Below are 21,923 nucleotides of genomic sequence, written 5' to 3'. Positions count from 1 at the left end.
CAAGATATCCAAAATGACAATGTTGTGCAAGGGATCTCAACATTAAAAATCTTAAAAATATTTTATTTATTGTTAAAAAATTTGTTAAAAAAAAGTTCATTTATTGTAGTAGAGCATTAAAGGGATAGTTCACCCAAGGAACACCAATAAATTAAGAAATGATGATTGTTCCGGTGAATTATCCCTTTAAGCATTGCCATTCTTACCCCTCCTTTAAGTCCTGCTGTGTCTGTAGTCCATCCCAGGGGGGCGCTCTGTGCACTGTATTTCCCCTGCATGCATGCCAGCCTTATCATAGCAACCAGTTGCAGATGACAAGTTTGGGCTTGTCTGTGTGAAGCCAATGGGCTGAGCTTCCTCCTCTTGCCTGCTTGCCTGCTTGCTCACAACACTTCTGACTGCTGCTCACCCTCCCCACACACACACACACACACACACACACGCACGCACACACACAGCTGTTCAGTCTGGCCCACTGAGAGAGAGGGAGAGAGGGTGAGAATTGTCAGTGGGTTGGCCAGTACTGCTGGGTCTCAAAGCTTCAACAAAACAGTTCTTTCACAAGACCTGTGGAACATACATGTAAGTAGAAGCTTTCTTCACAGGAGTTCTGTCTCTGCTCGCTTTGTCAGAAGGAAATGTTTGGGTAAAGCTCGCAGGAAATAACAAGATACAGGAAGTTGAGCCTTCTCTCTAGGGGTTGATGTTTGTCATGTTCGTGGTAAACAGCATGAGAGACAGCATGAATTGTGTCTACCAGTTGTAGTTGAGCAATGATGCATGTGTGTTAGAGAGACTGTCAAAGTGAAAGTAGGTGTAGCATAAGACACTGCAGTGGTTCTCATGACTTTGCAGTGTCGTTCCCGCATGGAAAGAGGATGTGGCCTGAAAGAGTTGCCTATGTGATGTCAAATACACCCACACGTCAAGCCAGTTTGTGTGTGTGTGTGTGTGGTGGTGGTGGTGGTGGTGGTGGTGGGGGGGGGGGGTGTTGTATACTCTTAAAATGCATCTGTCCGGTAACTCCGGTCCTCTCCTGCTCCCCGGAGGATATCACTGATCTGGCATGGCTTGATTGGGTGAAAGCAATGCCGTAAAAAGCAACGCCGTAAAAAGCAATGGTGCGCTGACCAATGACATCACGTTAGATCAGTGAGGATCAAGGAAGAGAGGAGGGAAGATGCAGTATTTAAGTATTTAAACAAGGTGTGTGCGTGTGTGTGTGTGTGTGTGTCTGTGTCTGTCTGTGTGCGTGTGCGTGTGTGTCTGTGTGCGTGTGTGTCTGTGTGCGTGTGCGTGTGTGTGCGTGCTAGGCATGTAGCCCTCTCTAACATCCCTTTAATTATTATCTTAGGGAGGAAGTGGTGTCACAGCCACTTCCTCCCTAAGATAATGATCAGCTCAGAGATAAAGCCTTACTGTGGCCAACTGCGAAGGACCAGACATGCTCGGTGCTAAATCAGTTTTCCAGGGCGTAGGGCAGGGACTAGAGCCAACCACGCCATGGTCCCACTGCTCCAGTGGCTGGCTGGGGGTTGGGTAAGGACCAGAGCTGGAACTGGAGCTGCAGCTGGGTGGGTGGGTGGGTGGGGAAGGACTGGACCTGGGTGGGTGGCTGGGGGTTGGGTAAGACCCGGAGCTGTATATGGAACTGGAGCTGGATGGGTGGGTGGGGGTTGAGTAAGACCCGGAGCTGCAGTTGGAACTGGGGCTGGATGGGTGGGTGGGGAGGTATAATTAGCAGAAACTCTCTGGCGATGTTCGAGTGTGACCCAGGAACATAGCGTACAAACTCTCCTCATTGACTCCATGCTTCAGCAAGGCCTGCAGATTACAGGTGCAGTCATGACTCACGAGAGAACTATGACCTGTTGAGAGAATTTACCTTTGTGTGTGTGTGTGTGTGTGTGTGTGTGTGTGTGTGTCTCTCTCTCTCTCTCTCTCTCTCTCTTTCTTTCTTTCTCACTGTTGGTCTCTCCTGCAGTGGCAGAGACAGTTCAGCTTTATAACTAGCCACGACTAGTATTCGCTGTAAGATACAGTTTGCCAGCTGTGTCCTGTACCGGCCTTTCTCTCCCCACACTCACTGATGCATCTTGCTTATGTGTAAAACCACAGGCTTGTGGCCCAGTTTATGATACAGTGTGTACACCCCAGGGGAGGCTGATGGAGGTAGAAATCGGAGGACAGAATCATTGTAATGCATGAAATGGAATCACCAAACACGTGATGTTTCATTCCATTCCATGCATGCGTGTCCTCCGATTTCTACCTCCACCAGCCTCCCCTATGGCCCAAAATCACCATGCACATTTCTCTGTCTCTATCTTTTCTGCTCCCTCTTGCTCTCTGTTTACTAGTGGTGGTGACCTGTACAGAGGCTTTTCACCAGGGCAGTATCTGTGACACACATACATACACACACACACACACACACACACACACACACACACATTCACATTCATTCACACACACACACACACACACACACACACACATTCACACACTCTACTCAGGGCAGTGTATGTGGCACAGTATGTATGTCTATGGCTCTGACAGTAACCTGGCATGATAAAATAGCACATGTGCAAATGATTAGTGCTGTGGAGAAGAGACAGAGTTTCCATTGAGTCAGCACCTCTCTCTCTCTCTCTCTCTCTCTCTCTCTCTCTCTCTTTCTGTGGAACTGCTGGACAGATACTGGACACACACCAAACATTAACATTAAGCTTTAAAGGGGCTATCTGTAATTGGTAGATACTTTTTTGGACTTTTAAATTAACTATATATAGCCATTGATTATTGAAGAATATAACTTAGCAATGCCTGATGAGCTTAGTTCAACTGTCTTACCTCATCAGAACCCTAAATAGACGGAATAGGAATAAGCTAGTTTTAATTTTAAACAAGACTGCATACCTTCAAAACATGGTTAGAACTATCATTTTGAATTTCTTGCATCCATAGCTCTGTCTATGAAATTGACAGTGGTTACGTTTCTCCAGCCCCAGCTGTTTACCAAGAAAAGTGGCGGAGAGCCCCACACAGATTGCACCTTTAACAGGATATAGCAGTATGTTGGCAGACAATTTTCACCTCCTAGCTGGGGGCTAGCTGTGGGCTTCTGAGTCTAAAACAAGTGGGTGTTTAGTGGATGACACAGTACGTGCTGTTGTCCTCGAGCTGTTCCCTCTGCAATGTTGTGTCCCAGGGAGGACATAGAGCTCTGCAATGTTGTGTCCCAGGGGGGACATAGAGCTCAGAGGGCAGAACCGTCTGACCTGCAACCAAAGATAAACTAAACACACACTTCACTCTGCAATCACATATTCCCTGGGGTTACTTCTCAGATGAACGGGTTTCATTATTATTATAATTTAAAGGTGCTGTCTACTTATCTAAAGACCATGTGGTGGTTCGAAATGCACTTTAAACTCAAAATAAACGTAAAAAAGGTTTGAATACTCCCCGTGTGTGTGCTTTGTGCAGGTGTCCACTTCTCCACTGACTGCTCCATTGTGACAGCCGTGTGAGAGTGAAAGCGTGGAGGTCACCATGGCAACCCAGCTGCGGGCTCCGCCGAGCGAGCGGAGGTGTGGACCCAGCGACAGTCTGGCCAGCACATTCAGGTCAGCACACAGCAGTGAGCCCTGCCCGCATTACTGTACGCTATGTGGGTTTCATACTGTAACTGTAGACTATAATGAGTCGGGGGGGGGGTGGTGGTGGGGGGGGGGGGGTATTTGGCATAGGTGGGGCTGATGGGTGATGGTGGAAGGACCTACATGAGTGGAGACTGAAGAAACCGGAGGATGGGCGCTCATTGTACTGTAATGCAATGGATGGAATGGAATGAGGAATAGTGTCAAACACATGGTATCAAACACCTGACCTACATGCACTGTGGTTCTGCTCTGCTGAGGGTGGTTTGGTTTGCAAAGGCACTATGGTATGGGCTGTTGTTTGTAAAGTCGAACAATATTCATGAATCTGGCCAAAATAAATATGTGCCTTTAGTCGATTTAATTTATATGGACTATGGATTTTCCCTGGTTGATACAGAAATTATCAAGAAAGTGAAGCCTTTTATCTGGAACTGTATATCAGACAAAGTGCAAGCAATTATTAATCACTCCCTGTTACCAGGAACTTTCCCAACTGCACTTGAAGTAATTTAGATTCTTAAGCTCTTAGCAATTTCCAGCCAATCTTCAACCTTCCTTTTTAATGCTAAATTCTGGCGAAATTGGTTTTCAAACAGCTAAATGATTTTCTTAGTGCAAAACTCTATTTTTGAGAAATTCGAATCTGTTTTTTTGTGCTCACCATAGCACAGAGACAGCTTTAGTTAAAGTGGTTCATGGTTTGAGGTTATGTTATGTTCTATTAGTCAAACAACGTTTCGATCCAACAAGAAGCTTCATCAGGTCAATGACCTCATGAAAAGGTGTGTTTGTTTAGTAAAGCTACATGGTGGGGCATTTGAGGGTGTATGTACAGTACCAGTCAAAAGTTTGGACACACCTTGCCAAGAGTGTGCAAAGCTGTCATCAAAGCAAAAGGTGGCTACTTTGAAGAATCTAAAATATAAAACATATTCTGGTTTGTTTAACACTCTGGTTTGTTTACTACATAATTCCATATGTGTTCCTTCATAGTTTTGATCTCTTCGATATTAATCTACAATGTAGAAAATCATTAAAATAAAGAAAAACCATTGAATGAGGTGTGTCCAAACTTTTGACTGGTACTGTGTGATGTGTGTATGCACTCTAGAGTATACTGACTTTTCTCGGCCCTGCACCCTACCAAAGGATGTGCGTTCTGACCGTACTGTACTTGAATACGTTCCATGAGTCGGTCCTAAGTCCTTAGGGTGTGTGTCATTCTTTATCCGTGTCTTCTGGTGTGGTTCAGAGCCTGTGCCAGAGACCCCAGTGAAGCCATCTCCAGCAGGCTGAGGAACATGCTCCACACGTTCATCCAGCGCTACAACGAACCAGGGAAGGAGAACAGTAGCCTGGACAGAGGTGAGAACCTCCCCAGGGTGTACACCAGAGGAGGCTGGCGGAGGAGGTGGAAATCAAAGGACCAGCTCATTGTAATGCATGGCATGGAATAAGGAATTGACAAACATGTTTTGTTCCATGCCATGCATTACAATGAGCCTGTCCTCTGATTTCTACCTTCACCAGCCTCCCTTGGTGTAAAAATACCTGGACCTCATTGTGAAGGGAGGTCGTAGTTGACCTCAAGCTTTATGCTATGAAAAAGCTATGGACCATTATGTCATACTGCAGTACATTTATCAGGGTGTGAAGCTGTCTGATAAGTACTATCTGCAAAACACATTGTATGAAAGGTCCTACATACGAATACAATGTGTTATTGTTTTTATTGTCTATAAATGTAGGGATGTTTACACACTCTATGCGTGCGTGCGTGTGTGCTTGTGTTTGTGTGATTTGTACTAACTTCCTGTTTCTGTTTGTAGAGATAGCCGTGAAGTACTCTTGTCAGGCTGAGGCTTTGTACTACAGGGTTCTTGAGAACGTCATAAATCAAGAGAAGAAGAGGCTGGGAGCCAAGGACCTCTCAGTGAGTCTGCTGCCCTCTGCTGTGCAAAGTTGGAACTGCTCTGTTCAGTTTCACAAATAAAGGCCACTCATTTTGATGGTCCACTAAATCACGATGTGATGACATTAGCCTAGATAGAATAGATCATCATATGTTTAATGTGATGTGTGTATCTCTGTGTGAAGCACACAGTAAGTCCATGTTCATGTATGTCTCTGTTTCAGGGTATTCTGGAGAACAACCAGTTCCAGCGCTCCCTGGTGGCCTGCTGTCTGGAGATGGTCATCTTCTCCCACCACTCACCTGGCAGCCTTCCCCAGGTCTTTGACATCTTCACCCTGGCACCCTTCCACTTCTATAAGGTAACACCTACCTGTACAAGACTCACCCTTCCACTTCTATAAGGTAACACCTACCTGTACAAGACTCACCCTTCCACTTCTATAAGGTAACACCTACCTGTACAAGAGTTACTCTTCCACTTCTATAAGGTAACACCTACCTGTACAAGACTCACCCTTCCACTTCTATAAGGTAACACCTACCTGTACAAGAGTTACTCTTCCACTTCTATAAGGTAACACCTACCTGTACAAGAGTTACTCTTCAACTTCTATAAGGTAACACCTACCTGTACAAGAGTTACTCTTCAACTTCTATAAGGTAACACGTACCTGTACAAGACTCACCCTTCCACTTCTATAAAGTAACACCTACCTGTACAAGAGTTACTCTTCCACTTCTATAAGGTAACACCTACCTGTACAAGAGTTACTCTTCCACTTCTATAAGGTAACACCTACCTGTACAAGAGTTACTCTTCCACTTCTATAAAGTAACACCTACCTGTACATTGCAATGCATGGAATAGATTAAGGAATTGTATCAAACGCTCCCCTGGTTGAAGTGTACATGTGCTGTGTGTTGTGTCAGGTGATAGAGCTGGTGCTGCGGGCAGAGGAGGGCCTGTTACCGGGCGTGCTAAGACACCTGAACCGCGTGGAGGAGCAGATCCTGGAGAGCCTGGCCTGGAGGAGTGGGTCCCCGCTGTGGGAGAGCCTCCGGGCCATCCAGGGCCCCGTACCTGCCTGCCATCAGGTCAGAGGTCACACATGTCCTGCTTACTGCACTGTCTGTACCTGCTTTGGTCCTGTGTGGCTCTTGAAGAGCATGGCTGCAGTAAGGTTCAGGGCATACAGTAGGTTGTGGGTTTCATCCCCATTTGATGATGTAGTCATTACGTATACCTTGGTGATGTGATGATAGTAGTAGGGATTTGTTTGATCACGTATAAATAAGCAAAAATTAGTATGATAAGCCAAAATGTGAAATTAAGCCAAAGTGTCACAATTAATCATATACTGTTCTGGTTAAACTGGGATGTGTGTGTGTGTGTGTGTTCCAGGTGATGTCCTCCACACACTTTGAGCAGACCCCAAACTCTGTGAATGGTGTCTATGGAAACCCAGCTGGAGGTAGAGACACAATCACGTCAAAAGTCAAGATCAACCTAGATCTAAAAAAATGTTAAAAGTTCAAGGACATACAATACATAGCTATGTTGATCAGACGGGAAAAGGTGTTTAAGAGAATGAGGACTTGAACTCTATATTCTGTCCAGGTGTTCCAGGCTCCCCCATCACCCTCCATGATCGGTACATCTCTCCCCCTGCTGGCTCAGCCATGACCTCTGACCCTGCCACACCAGTTAGACCGCCCCGCTCCTCCCCTGTCATCATTACAGGACAGACCGTGGTTACCATGGCAGCAGCCACTGTAACTGATAACAATGGTGAGTCAGTTACCATACAGTACCTGTTTGAGGTGAGGACTTCCCCTTCAATGAAGCACAATGTTGTGTTCAAAGAATTGACAACCTCAGTGTTCCTTATGGACTTTAATGATTAATCAGCATCTAAAAAGGCAGATTAACTACCCATATTTATTCATGACAAACATGTTTGCTATTTGTTCAATTAAATGTTACCCTTTTTACATAGTAGATTCGCTTTTTTAATCATTATTTTACTTATATTTTCCCTATTTATCCTCATTCGGTATCAGCAAATGACTTGCTGGGCTCTACCTCTTTTTTTATTGAAATAATCTCTTCCACCCCCAGGCATTGAGGCCATCACATTCATCCCAGTGCGTTTGAGTGTGGTGGGTCAAGGGCTCCCCAGCACCCCTCAGCCCCAGCTCCATAACCCAGTCCCAGACAGACCTCAGAGAGGGGGCTCCCTGTCTCTGTTCCTCCGCAAGGTACAGTAACACCTTGTTCACACAATTTTCCGGTAATTTACCGGTATTTTAACGCTTTTAACATCACTTATTTGGGCCTATACAGCATACCCAGAATACCCTGCAACTCCACACCAGGGAAGTATTTCTAATTGACAATTGAAGCAACGAAAAACCTTTGATGAACAGCTTGTCATTTTAAGTTTATTGAGAAATCACTGAAATTAAATACCCTATTTGTAATCAATCAGCTGTAATTTCTCTTTACTTCCTGAATTGACTGAATTGAAATTCAACTAACCCCAACCCTGCCTCACACAGTTACCTTGTACTCTTTAAAACAGCTCATCTGTTCTCCTCTTCTTCTTTTAGAGGATTGTGCTCCTCATTGACCAAACACACCCAGCATTTCTCTGTGTGTCTCAGGTTTACCACTTGGCTAGCATGCGTCTGCGGGACTTCTGTGCCAAGCTGGGCATCTCAGATCCGCTCCGTCTGAAGATCTGGACCTGCCTGGAGCACTCCCTGGTACACTGCACTGAGCTCATGCTCGACAGGCACCTGGACCAACTGCTCATGTGTGCCATCTACGTCATGGCCAAGGTACTGCCTCCTCTCGTTTCGCTGTACTTTCCCTGTTGCTGCTTCCAACCACTACACAATATTACAGCCAAACTTTTTTGTGCATTCCAATTTTAGGTTTTACGTGAACGTTTCAAAAACATTCCCAGACTTCCCCCCCCCCCCCCCCCCCCACGTTCCAACTTTTTCAAAAATGTTTATGATGTCTTGTGAGGTTTGAGAAGGGTAAGGGGTTTGGGTAAACTAAGGTTTCGATTAGAAAACTAAAAACACACTGGGATTCAAACTGCTTACTTTCTATATGGCAATCGATAGTTCGCAGCAATTTGCCATCTCCAATCTACTAACCTGCAAAACATTTCCCTTCTTTTAACCTTCGCTGTACTTCTTCCACATTTACCATGTGTGTTCCTCATTCCATTCCATATATTACAATGAGCCCGTCCTTCGATTTCTACCTCTACAGTCCCCACTGACTTTTCACCACTTTTGTGATGATCAATAATGCTAAAAGCTAATCTGGTTTGTGTTGCTCATGCAGGTTACCAGAGAGGAGATGTCCTTCCAATGCATAACGAAGTGCTACAAGACTCAACCTCATGCCAGCAACAGTGTAACTATCAATAGGATTCAATATTTGTTATTGTTTTTGTGTTTAATAATTATTTCTAGTTCTAGTGTTTGAATTCTACACCCCTGTGGTTGTGGTTGAAACAAACAGGTTTGTGTTCCTCTCCTAGGTGTACAGAAGTGTTCTAATCTCAGGGGAAAACGCCAACAACTCAGAAAACTCTCCCATAGGAACCACCAGACAGCACAGTAAGAGGAGGAGTGTACAACCAGTGTTGGGGAAGTTACTCTGAAGATGTATTTAACTAAATTACCAATTACTTTACAAGAGAAACAGTTACCCTTGAGAGAAATATAGTTTGTCAAACTAAAGCTAGTTTGAAAAAGTAGTTCACTATATATCGAAACAACGTCGTCCAACACACAACAGTCTGTTAGAGAAAGATGACTAGTTCGCATGACAGAAACTGGACAGCCGAAACGCTCTGAAATCACTGAGAAAGATAAAAACAGGTGAGGTAGAGCAAAGCGGGGAGACAGGAAGCAGTGAGGGAATAAATAGTATAGGAACATCTGAAGTACAAGGGCTGGAATAATAGTTACATTCCTATTTCTTTGTTTGTTTTGGGGGGGAAGATGTAATGAGTAGTTACAGTAGGTCACTACACTGCTACATGGCAAACAAGTACTGTCGTTACCTATTGAAAACACTACTAAGATTTAAATGTAGTTACTACCACCAAGCTACAGCAAAATGTAGTTCAACTAATAGTTCAGGTACATGTAGTGGAACTATTCCCCAACACTGTGTACAACCCACTACATGTATAACACACATTCTCTTGGATATGTCAGTATTACGAATTGTAGCTTTAAAATAATAGCAGTGTTGCAGTAGTGACACTAGTTTCTTCTCTCCTCCAGCTGATGGGGAGTCCAGCGGTGCCTTGCTTACTTCCCAGACCCCACCAACACGTCCTAGCGGCCCCAGGGCTGCCTCTAGACAGGGCCAGGAGGAGAGGGGCCACCTGATCGCTTTCTACAACTCTGTCTACAGCAACCAGATGACACAGTTCGCTCTCCGTTACTCCTCTTGTTCTATCACCACGACTGGGGTAAAATAGATATTTTACTACCCTGCCTTTAATGACAATAATGATCACATCCAATACTCAGGAGACGTAATCCTCAGGAGAAACGTCAGGTGCCGGCATACTGATCTACAAACTGTTTGGGCCCCAATTTCTCTTGAAAAAGAAAACTGCAAAAAAAAAAGTACAGATACTCTGTACTGTATCCCTAAACAGCCATGTTCCATCAGTGAAGTAATTAAGACATTATAAGGCATCACACATGCCCATATAAGGAGTTAGAGTAAGTGACAGTAGAGCACACTTCACTCTGTGAAACTTTCTGTGGCGATTATTTTATAATTAAAACCATCATTGCCATGAGCTAAATTAAATTATTCGTTATCATTTTATCTCTATGTGTGTGCTTCATAGAAAGTGTCAGCCAATCGGTACAGTAAGTAGGCCTAGTGTCAGTTGTCTAACAGATTGTGATCAAATTCTGACGTTATGTGTTTTTTTTTCTGTGCTCAGGTCGAGACCCCACCCCTTTCCCCGTACCCCTCCCAGCGTAGAGGGTCCCCACGCAGACTCCGCCCCTCCAACCACCACTCCCTCTACATCTCACCCCTGCCTCAACCCAGCACACCCCCCCCACCCCGTCGCCGAGTTCTCTACTACATCAACAGAAGTCCCTCACAGGTCAGAGGTCATGCCTATCTGACACTACTGACATTGATCTGACCTTTTTAACATTAAAAGTCTTAAAGGGATGGTTTGCTATTTTTAGACTTGTACTTGTTTTTCCTGGTTCTGGCACTGCTATAGGAGGATCCAGATGATTTTTTAAGTAAACATCGTTGTTGTTTATTATCAAATGGAAGCATCCGGGGCATACAGACTTCTGCTATGTATAGAACAAAAACGTTTCATAGTCAACATAGGATAAGAACCCATTTGCCATATGGCACATGTAATGTTTCATACATATAGTAGTGATGCATGTTGCTTATGGCCGTTTCCCATCTGCCCCACAGCGTCTGCAAGAGATCAACAACATGATCAGGCTGGGTGAGTCCCCCACCAGGAGACGCTGTCGAGCACAGGAGGAGGAGGAGGAGGAGGGGGAGGATGAGGGGGATGGAGGACCCCCTGTTAGGAGACCCCGACTGGAGAGGCCGTCAGCTTGGCATAGACGCCTGAGGGCTTTGGCACAGACCAGGGCCCAGCACCAGGCCCAGACCAGGGCCCAGCACCAGGCCCAGACCAGAGCCCAGCACCAGTCAGCTTCATTCATTAGGCCCAACATGTGAAACAGACAGCGGAGTGCCCTCTAACAGACTGGCCACTGACAAACAGAGGGGTTTGAATCAGTGGGACTGAATCAAAACAACAGATCTGGGTCAAAATAGAATTTTTTTGTGTTTGCTTGAGCCTGCCTGGAGGGCTAGATGGGCGGGGTTTGCTCTTTTTTGGAGTGTTGTATTGTTTCCATTGTGCCAGGCAAACTCAGCCAAGCACAGATAAGTATTTAAAATGATTCAAATACTATTTGGGTTCAAATACTATTTGAACCTAGGTCTGCAAAACAAATCAATATCTCTGTTTTAATACAACAAAGACAATTTTAACTCAGGTCTGCAAAAGAAAAGCATCTTTGTTTTAATCCAGCTGTGTCCTTTTGAAAGATAGGAAGTAAACTGTGCAGGTACTGTACCACAGTTCTTGCCTATCATTGTCTTCATCCTCTTAGGGAATCAACAAGTTAGAGGTCAGCTTAATATGCTAGAAATGTACTATAGAGATGCTTTTTGAAGTACTCCAAAATGATTCCAAAATGTTCAATGACCGATTGAACGAGCGATTATGATTATTGAGCAAAGCTCACTTAGCAAGCTCATGACAATAACATTTTAGTTGGAATTAATCATGTTTTTTTTGTAACTCTATCCATGTTTCTGACAACGAGATCAACCGTCATTACCAAAACAAATCTGAGGGTAACTATGGCTCTTTACCGTATCCCAACAACATTTTCAGAATTATTTCAGTAGTTTTGTTTTAAGCACTTGCACTAAACCCATGTCCTCTTTACCGAAAGAGGCACTAAAGGCTTTGCTAGGTACCCTTTGTTCTGTCTGTGTTTAGTGAGAAAGCAGAGAAAACACAGTAAGCCCCGTTCAGTTACTGTTTGTCTAGTTATTCATAATAATAGTAATAGTTGGATAATATTATGTTTACATTAACTTGCTTTCCTTTGGCAGTATTTTTTTGATCGATATATGTATGCTAATTTACTTTTCTCTCTTGGATGTAAAAGCAAAATGTCAATGTGTCCTTGTATTATGTGTCATATTAGTGAAAAGGACTGTCAAAAGTTTTATATAATAAAAAAGCACTTCAAGTGAATCCATTTTCTTCTCCCATTACTTTACTATTTTGTCACAGTAGATAAGTATGATAGTTTTGGCGACCGCATCCCTTCCCCTAATTCTGTCACCACTACATGTTTTGAAGAAACCTACCAACAAACACGCAAGCGACCTGTTGGAATGTTTGTCTGGTCAGCGTTGCCAAAGATATACAATGTGACACATTGGTATTGGACGAGTAACATGAAATGGGTCATTACTAATTTTCAGAATGGTACCATTAGAGAAAGACTCCAAACAATTGGCCATTCACTATCATAGTGGGACATTCCAACATGTCGTCTGTGTTTGGAACATAGTTTGTTAGTGGGAATCTCCACAGGGACTCTCACAATAATGTGCTGTAGTGGTGACATAATTAAGGGGTAGGGGGTTGCCAAGACTACCAAGTGATTGATAAACAAAGCATACTGTTTATCAGTAGCCATGTCCTGACACGCTTCCAAGTTAATTCTCAACCAAGGTTGCTTGGCAAGCGAATCACAATAGGCCTCCAGGAGCCAATCAACAAAGACCTGTAAACCAAAACCTGAGAGGCCGGCGCACAGGTGCCTATGCTCCTCAACAGCTCAACAGGAAGTCTCCCTGTTCTCATGGAAACCTACAACAGTTCTGGAGGTTTTAAGGTTAAGGTCAATCTGTTAGTGCTCCATACGCTCTCTCGTGCACTGAACAACCACAACCGGACCTGCATTTTTAATTTGTGTCCCACTGGGCTGAACCATGGGGTGCAACACAAGCAGGGGTGCCCAGGTGGTGGACCCTTCTAAGAAGCCAGAGGAGAGACCAGGGTCGGCCAGCTCGACCAAGGACGACAACGTGGAGGAGGTCAAAAGAACTACAGAACAAGACAAAGATGAAAAAGGAGAGGAATCCAGCTGAGAACTGCTACATTCTCAAACTCGCCCCAAAGTAAGATATCCGTCATCATTCTGCCTTAAGCATCAGGAAATTACACTTATGTGCAACTATGTAAATAATGTGGAAAGTAACTCATTCAATAGACAGAAAATATAAAAGACAACCATGTAATAAGTACTTTCTTTATTCAATTATGTGTACCAGTGTGCCAGAATTTTCTTTTACCGATTTGTCCATTAACATTTTAGCAATATTTGACCATTACATAAGGTATCACGATGATCAAATCACCTCTATAACTTCACTGGTGTCTGTGTCTTTGGCTACTTCACTGGTGTGTGTCTTTGGCTATTTGACATGACAAATGTGGTGTAAAGGGTGTAGTGAGATGGACTCTGTGTCTGTGTCAGTGTGTGTACAGATTGGCCTGTCTCGGGTGAAGGAAGGACCTATCTGCAGGAGACGGCAACATTGCACAACTGTCCATCAACCTCTGTGTCACCTGGGCCAGCCACATACACACACACACACACACACACACACACACACACACACACACACACACACACACACACACACACACACACACACACAACACACAAACGTGCACATGCTGGACGCACGTGCACACACACACACACACACACACACACACACACACACACACACACACACACACACACACACACACACACTCCTCACTCTGCAGAATGGAGTGTGGATCAGCTACACACACTCTCCCCCCTCACCTGGAACCCTGTCCACCATCTGTATACGTATCCAACTGATAAACACCTTGTGTCCATTTATTACACCCTCGACAAGAAAGAGTTGAAACCTCAAGTGAATGTGACATCCACTTAGGTATCCTGTTTGAGTGCCAACATGGGGCCGACTTGTAATTAACATGTCAAATGACGGTATGTTGTAGTAAATGTACAGATTCAACCTGACTGGCGTCAATAATTGTTATTTGACTGTTGTCTGTTGTTATCTCGTAAATATTTCTCTTTTGATGGTGTTTATATTTACAGCTTGACATTTCAATTCAATTGATGTATATTTCACAGGCTTTTGTTTGTCACTCTAACTAACACACCTCCATGCTCTCTCCTCCTCCTCCTCCTCCTCCTCCTCCTCCTCCTCCTCTCTCCTCTCTCCCCTCTCTCCTCTCTCTCTCTCACACATCTCTGGCCCAAGCTGACAGTTACAAAACATTCTCTCAAATGCTTCCAATCCTGCCGCAGGCTAAATCAGCAGCCTTTATAGGCTTTTACGTTGTAACACGCACGCACGCACGCACACACACACACACACACACACACACACACACACACACACACACACACACACACACACACACACACACACACACACACACACACACACACACACACACACAGAGAGAGAGAGTGCAGCAGTACCTTGCAGCATTCAGCAGTCCTAATGTTCCACACAACAATATACTAGGAGACTTTTATGGTTCTGCATTCAGATCGACAGCGGCATGCTTTTATTACTTGTAATGAAATGGTGCCATATACAGTAGTCACAAATATATGTTATCACAGCCTTTGGTTGCCACCAGGGGGCATACATTGTGCACAACTCTACAGTTCCCACCTTCACCACCAGGGAGCAGAAGTGATCTGTCAACATTGGTGGAGTATCCAAGGCCGGCTCCATTTGCAGAGAACATTTAATCTGAAATATATGTTGTAAGTTTATTACCAGGGAGTGAATAGTGTTGGAAGGGAATAGTCATTCCACAAAGCCATATCACAAATAGCCATCACAGAGACAGTGGGAAATTACACAAAAATATATTACCATTATACAAATGGAAAGTGTGATTGCATAATGTGTTTGAGAAGATAAATGGAAAGCACTTTGTTGGAAATCGTACTGCTAAATAGGTTTTTAATTTCGGATGCAGGGATAAAAGAAGCCCATTTTTACCCCATTTCACCAGTAATTGATTAGTGGTACACCTGCAGTGAGATGGGGTCCTATCATCTCATTATCAGTTAATTAATATGCATGCACACATGCCAATTATCTTTCCTCTGCCATTTAGCAAAAATGAGACATTGATGTTTTAATGGCAATGGAATGGATGACTTCTCTGTTGCTTTTGAAGAGAACTGAAGCACAATGATTGACATTGTGTCTTGAATTGTCGCAAGAGACAATTGAATTAAGAAGGCAATGGAAAAAAAATAAAAGATTATTTGAACATCATGTTCAGCATCACTTCTCAGAGGACATACAGTGCATTCAACTGCTATTTATGTATTTCATTGTACTCTATTCTAAGGCGGCTTTACAAAACAAGCCATTTGAGTGCATTGAGTACATCTAAAAATAAAAAACATCGATGAGGGATATTGAAATGTTTTATTTGAAGGACATGCAGACATAAGCTACTCAATTCCTTGCTCTGCCTTGGTTTGGCTATTAGAGGGTCCAAGGCCACGCCCATTGAAGCAAAACCCGGGGTGAAAGTTAAATCCATTATTCATTTATGTCCTGATCCTCTCGTTCCAGAGCCATGCAGTGCATATTGTCTCAGTGAAATATTAAGTCCTATATAAATTCTCCATATCTTTGCAAGTCATAAACTTTTTCAATCAGTATTGTTTTATCCAAATGTGACAGTGCACAAGAAGATGTCAAGGTTAAACATTGTACATTACATTGTATATTGTTATAACGAGATTATTTCATCAAACATCATAGAGGATGAATGTACCACTGAACCCTCGGAGAAGACATGGGCTTGATAAGGGAATATAGTGTTATATATATTATATTAGGTTTATGCTCACAAACAGTCATGAATAGAGATGTGTACCAAACAGGAGCTGCATTGCAAAAATGAAAAGGGAAAGTAAACATGACCCTCGGGTGTAATCTCCTAACCAGTAATAGGCCCATTTATATGATATGTATAATGGTCTGTCACAAATAAGTATTCATATTATTTTCAGCCAAGCTGCTCTTTAAAGATGTGGTCTTCACAGGCCCTCTTTTGTGAATATATGATCAGAACCCTGACAGCGAGGGTCTTTAATCTCAGCCTGGCCTTGAAGAATGTCACTGATCTCCCTTGGAGCTGCGGGGAGCAGTGCTGATCATATCAACTTCGTGGAGCAGGATCACATTCCCTCTGATTGTTTATAGTGGGCATATTTATTTCTCTATAAAATCAGCAGATATTCGTAATTGCTTGTCAAAGCCATATGGACTTGAAGTGTCACACTGGTTGTTTGGAGTGTCTTGTACATACCCACTGTTGGGGGCAACAAGTTACAAACGTAATGCATTACAGTAATCAGTGCAGTAATACAGTAATATTACTTTTATGAGTAACAGAGTAATATAACAAGTTACTGTGTTCAAATATTGTAATATTATTACTTACTTTTTTTTCAAGTAATGCCTCAGTTACTTTCAGAATCATATCTCTAGCCGTGTGTTTTTGATATATATATATTTTTTTTTAAAAGCCTTGTCTCCTGCTAACAGAATTCATGCTGTAACATGTTTCCTGTTGTCATAAAGCCCGAAAATCAAAGAAAGATGGCATCTGTGTTGTAAGAATGCATTGAAGAAAAAAATAAAATAATCAAAGGGATTATTTATCATCAAGGACACATGATGATGAAGTCAAACAAACTTGATCAAACAAAAAAGTACTAAAGGAAAACCTAAACCGTCTCTTATCTAATACAGGTAGGCCCATAGTGGAGCTCTGTGGTGAAACGACAGCGTAAAAAATAGAAGTAATATAACGAGTAATATGTAATATATTACTTTCCATGTAAAGTAATATTGTAACATAACACGGTTATGTTTGTCAAATGTAACAAGTAATATGTAATAGATTTCTTTTTCAAGTAAGAAATCCCAACACTGTTCATAACCAGTTGATGGAGTGCAAATAGAAAAAGGCTCTTTCAACGTACAGCACCCCCCCTTTACACAAATGGCCTGATGGCAACATATGATGTGTGCCAGAGAGGTCAACTTTCATTTGAAGACAAGTCAGATAAGGCGTTTTCCCCCCTCGGTTGTGGTTCTGGGGGTGTCCATAGCCTGCGTATATATTGTTATGTACTATCTATGAAACTGGGGACTGAAATGCAGCCATTTCAATGCTTCCTTTGGTTTCAGCGTTTGAGAAAAAAGGACAGTTTTTTGGAAAACAGATCTGTGCTGAGTCTGATCTTTATTTTGTCTGCATTATGGTGGATGGTAATCAACACAAGCTCAGAATCATTGTTGTGGCAGTTTTTCCTCTGAATAAGTAAACAACTGTCAGCTAACAGAACCTTCTGGCTATGATCTCAGTGTGGGTTCATGCTCTAGACCGCACTGTACCTCAGAAACAAAAACCAGTTTGAATACCTCAAATACTGCATCATTCTCTTGATTATTTTCCTCTTTGAATTCACAGCACCTTTGTTTTCCTGCTCTCTCTCTCTCTCTCTCTCTCTCTCTCTCTCTCTCTCTCTCTCTCTCTCTCTCTTCTGAAAGTGATGGTAGGAAAGGTCGCCATGGAGAGGACAAAGAAAAGCACTGTAACAGAAAACACTTAAATCATGTGATTCATCAGCTCTAATGCAGTCCATTAGACCCTCCTTTTAGTGGACAATGAACAATGGGAACTAGACAAAGTTTATTTGCAGAGAACATTTTATGTTTTTAAGGGGCTAAAGTCAGTGCTGTTTAATGGAGCGTGCATCCAGAAGGTAAGGACTTGGACTACTGAGGGATGATGATAATGTGTGTGCGTGCGTGCGTGCGTGCGTGCGTGCGTGCGTGCGTGCGTGCGTGTGTGCGTGTATTTTTGTGTGTGTGTGTGTGTGTGCGTGCGTGCGTGCGTGCGTGCGTGTGTGCGTGTATTTTTGTGTGTGTGTGTGTGTGTGCGTGCGTGCGTGCGTGCGTTTGTGAACCTACAGTATTCACTCCTCCACTAATGTATATCTGAGACATATCCAGTCAAAGTCAACCCCAAAATGAATAACGGTGCTGAAATATCTTACCATTAAGTTTTTGTTAAATGTCATATCAATGAAACGTCTGTAGGACACAGCAAATAGATTATGAACGGGTAGAAATCCCTATAAAGTCCTGAAGGCAAATAAGATTTAGCCTGAGATAAAGGTCACAGGGCTGGAGGAGAGCTCAGGCATATGGACCAGGGTGACTTGATTATCCTGGATACACAACACAAAGAGACATGTCCTTTTGCAACAGGGCAAATCAGTCTCTCAAGCCACCAAATGTTAAGACAGCACACTGTAGAGTACACTGTTATATCAAATGGTGTTGTAAGCTGTGGCTACTGTTTACTGTGGCTACTGTTGGACTCTACACACTACAGCTCCAACTCCAACCATAGTATGTTGACAGTTTCCCTTCACATAGCCCTTTGCAGCGCTGTTTCAGCAACTATGGTGGATGTGTTACCAGACCAGACCAGCCCAGTTTAGCTTGGCTCAGTTCGGTTCAGCCCTGTAGTGTGAAATAGGGTTGTGTGACTTGAGCTAAGGCCCCAATTCGATCAATTGCTAACTAGGATAACTGAAAAAAGGCATAATTAATCTTCTGCATCGTGACACCATGTTCATTGTGAAATGCTGTTGGCATTATTTCAGTTTCAGTTTTACACTCTAGACATTGTTGTTTTGATGACATGAATCGATACATTCATGAGTGCAGTGAAGGATATAGTTTATGCTTTATTCAGTACTCCCTCATCTAAAATTGATTGAATTCAAGTTTCAAGTTTCAAGTTGTATTTCAAGTTTATTACATTTGTAAGTGCATTTTACACAGTCACAATACACTTTACAATACATAAAAACATACACATCTTATACAACAATACCAATAGGGCCTACAGACTTCTGATCATCAATTTTACTCTTATAAATACAATATCCATGCTGTACTGATATCCTGCTGGCATCAGTGGGCTGACAAGGTTTACTAGTTCCTCTGTAACACTCTTCTTACTCCATTATCTGAACGCTGTTTCCAGGAACTGTGTTGTTGGGCGCTGTGTGCTTCAAGGTGAGCGACAGCGAGTGAGGGGACCCGTGCAGCTGCAGTGTAATTATGTGAAACTCAACGGAGGCACAATACAAAAGCTACTGTGGCAGGTGTAGCTATTCATCTGTCCCATTTGTTTTGCTTGTGTGTGTGTGTGTGTGTGTGTGTGTGTGGGGGGGGGTGGTTGGGTGGTTGGGTGTGTGTGGTGGGTGTATGTGTGTGGGTGGGTGTGTGGTTGGGTGGTTGGGTATGTGTGGGTGGGTGTATGTGTGTGTGTGTGTGTGTGTGTGTGTGTGTGTGTGTGTGTGTGTGTGTGTGTGTGTGTGTGTGTGTGTGTGTGTGTGTGTGTGTGTGTGTGTGTGTGTGCGCGCGCGTGTGGGTGGTTGGTTGGGTGTGTGTGTGTGTGTGTATGTCGGTGTGTGTGTAAGTGTGTACGTGTGTGGGTGTGTGTGGGTGTGTGTGTGGGGGGGGCTGATGAAAGTCTTTTCAAAGCAAATGGAGAAAAATAGGAATATGTAGTCGAAATGTCATTCATTCAGCACCAGTGTCAAGGTGACCTTAAAGAATCATAGCTCCCTTTTGTTAATGCGGACAAGTGGATTCTGCAAAATATCACATTTGATAACAAAGGAGATCCATGTGACCATGTGAAGCAGATGCGTCGTCCCTGTTGTGGTGAACATGAAAAGGGATGTGGACTTGCTCTGCCACAGCCTCCAGATGGGGGTACAGCATGTTCTTCAGGGGAGGCTGGTGGAGGACCAGGGAGAAAGTACATGTGCTGTACTGCCATACAGAGGCTGGTGGAGGTAGAAATCGGAGGACGGCCTCATTGTAATGCATGGAATGGAATGAGGAATGGTATCAAATGTGTGTGTTTGATACCATTCCTCAATCCTCTCTATGCATCACCATGATTGATACCATTCCTCATTCCGTTCCATGCAATACAATGACCCCGTCCTCCGATTTCTGCCTCCACCAGCCTCCCCTGCATTACATCTATATGTACAATATCCCTCATATATGTATGTGTATTTGACTACACCATGTGCACTCTGTAATGTATTGTATGTGTGCTGCGAAACACATTACTCATTTGGCCAATAAAGATCCACTCTGCTTTGTACTATACGACAGCTCTTCACAATTCATAGCTCTCACCATGACAACCGGCCAAACATCACTGAACATTATTGAGGCATGTGTGTAATGGTGGATTCATACACATCAAAGAGGCATAATTGCCTAATAGCAGCCTTATTGCATGGTGTGTCATCATGCCTGGTGCACATCGACTGGGTAAAAACATTCAGATGCTCTAATTCTCAAATGGGGGGAAAAGTCATCACCGTGTGTACAGTATATAGCAAATATGAATATGAGTGTGTTTCTTCATACTAGTATTTGTTTATTTGTTTGTTGGTTTAGGTTATTTGTATATCTATTTGTTTGTTTAGGTAAATACATGTGTGGTGTAGGGTTATGAGTGGAGATGGATGATACTGAGATGCTGGATGGCTGAGGCTGGATGGCTGCCTGGTAGAGTGCATGTTTGTTTGTCTGCAGATCCCAGATAACTAGACTGGTCCTCTTCCTGATTGGGGCGCTGGTGAACCACCTGACCTCATCTCTATGAAAATAATTAGAGCCGTAGTCAGAAGTGTACTGAGAGCCCTTTCTGTCTCTCTCTCTCTCTCTCTCTCTCTCTCTCTCTCTCTCTCTCTCTCTCTCTCTCTCTCTCTCTCTCTCCCCCTCTCTCTCCCAGCTGCAGTAATGGAGCACACAGAGAGGTCTCTGTTCTCTGCTATTAGTCCTCCTCAATATTTATGTCTACGCTTCAGGAAAACAATATGAACGGGAGAGCTAAATAGAATCAAGTTTGTGGCCTGTAAACCGCTCACTACAATTACGGTGAGATTAGTCCTAAGAGACGGGGCAGTTGATTCTGATTGCATGTGAAGTGAAGGAGCTGCTGAATGTGGACAGGCTGTAGGTTACTGTACATGTTACATTCAGGAGGAGAAGAACATGTTGTTTTCTTTGGAGCACTTTTCAGCTCATAAAAATCATCATCACGGCAGAAGAATGCTATTAGGGTCCAACCGTAAATAGCCAGACCTGTCGCCTAGTGATCACCTCACACTTTTGGGGGAGAGGGGGGAGAGTGGGGAGAAGGGGGGTGGTTACTGTTTGAAGGCCAATATGTACAGTAGATGTGTTATTGGATAGCTGTTTAAGAAAAATGTTCCATGACTAGAATAGATTTCAACGACATACATTAGCAGCTAGTTCAGGGGAGGCTGGTGGAGGTAGAAATCAGAGGACGGGCTCATTGTAATGAGGAATATGAGTGTTTGATAGCATTCCTTATTCCATCCCATGCATTACAATGAGCCCATCCTCCGATTTCTACCTCTGCCAGCCTCCCTTGCTGGCGGTGCCTGTATACTGTAATGTTTCTCTTGCATATCTTTCATGTACTATACTGCTAATGTAGACTTTTTTAGTTTTCTGTATTTTTTTTTTG

General features: G+C 43.3%; 1 protein-coding gene across 3 annotated transcripts; it reads left to right on the top strand.

Moving 5' to 3' along the window:
* The first annotated feature begins 431 nt into the window (after positions 1-431).
* Positions 432-12,449, top strand: LOC310819635 (retinoblastoma-like protein 2). 3 transcript variants are annotated; one of them, XM_083690954.1, is made up of 15 exons: positions 432-582; positions 3,490-3,629; positions 4,918-5,030; positions 5,495-5,598; positions 5,802-5,939; positions 6,511-6,675; positions 6,983-7,052; positions 7,199-7,369; positions 7,700-7,839; positions 8,245-8,421; positions 8,942-9,013; positions 9,141-9,219; positions 9,895-10,085; positions 10,575-10,742; positions 11,078-12,449. In XM_083690954.1, the coding sequence occupies exons 2-15, from the start codon at positions 3,556-3,558 to the stop codon at positions 11,351-11,353; spliced, it is 1,938 nt and encodes a 645-aa protein (XP_083547080.1). In that variant the 5' UTR covers positions 432-582; positions 3,490-3,555; the 3' UTR covers positions 11,354-12,449. The 3 variants fall into 3 exon arrangements, with proteins under 3 accessions (XP_083547080.1, XP_083547081.1, XP_083547082.1); XM_083690955.1 differs by lacking the exons at positions 432-582; positions 3,490-3,629 and adding an exon at positions 3,771-3,876; XM_083690956.1 differs by lacking the exons at positions 432-582; positions 3,490-3,629 and adding an exon at positions 3,914-3,949.
* The last annotated feature ends 9,474 nt before the right edge of the window (positions 12,450-21,923 follow it).

The sequence above is a fragment of the Argentina silus genome (assembly GCF_951799395.1).
Source record: "Argentina silus genome assembly, chromosome: 19".
In the NCBI taxonomy this organism is placed as follows: Eukaryota; Metazoa; Chordata; class Actinopteri; order Argentiniformes; family Argentinidae; genus Argentina; species Argentina silus.
The sequence above is the reverse complement of the archived record's forward strand: the minus strand, read 5'-3'. Positions and strand labels throughout refer to the sequence as shown.

Coding starts and splice junctions, on each gene's coding strand:
- LOC310819635 (XM_083690954.1), top strand. CDS start 3,556: ATGGCAACCCAGCTGCGGGCTCCGCCGAGCGAGCGGAGGTGTGGACCC. Junction 3,630..4,917: donor AGTCTGGCCAGCACATTCAG/GTCAGCACACAG, acceptor GGTGTGGTTCAG/AGCCTGTGCCAGAGACCCCA. Junction 7,370..7,699: donor CACTGTAACTGATAACAATG/GTGAGTCAGTTA, acceptor TTCCACCCCCAG/GCATTGAGGCCATCACATTC.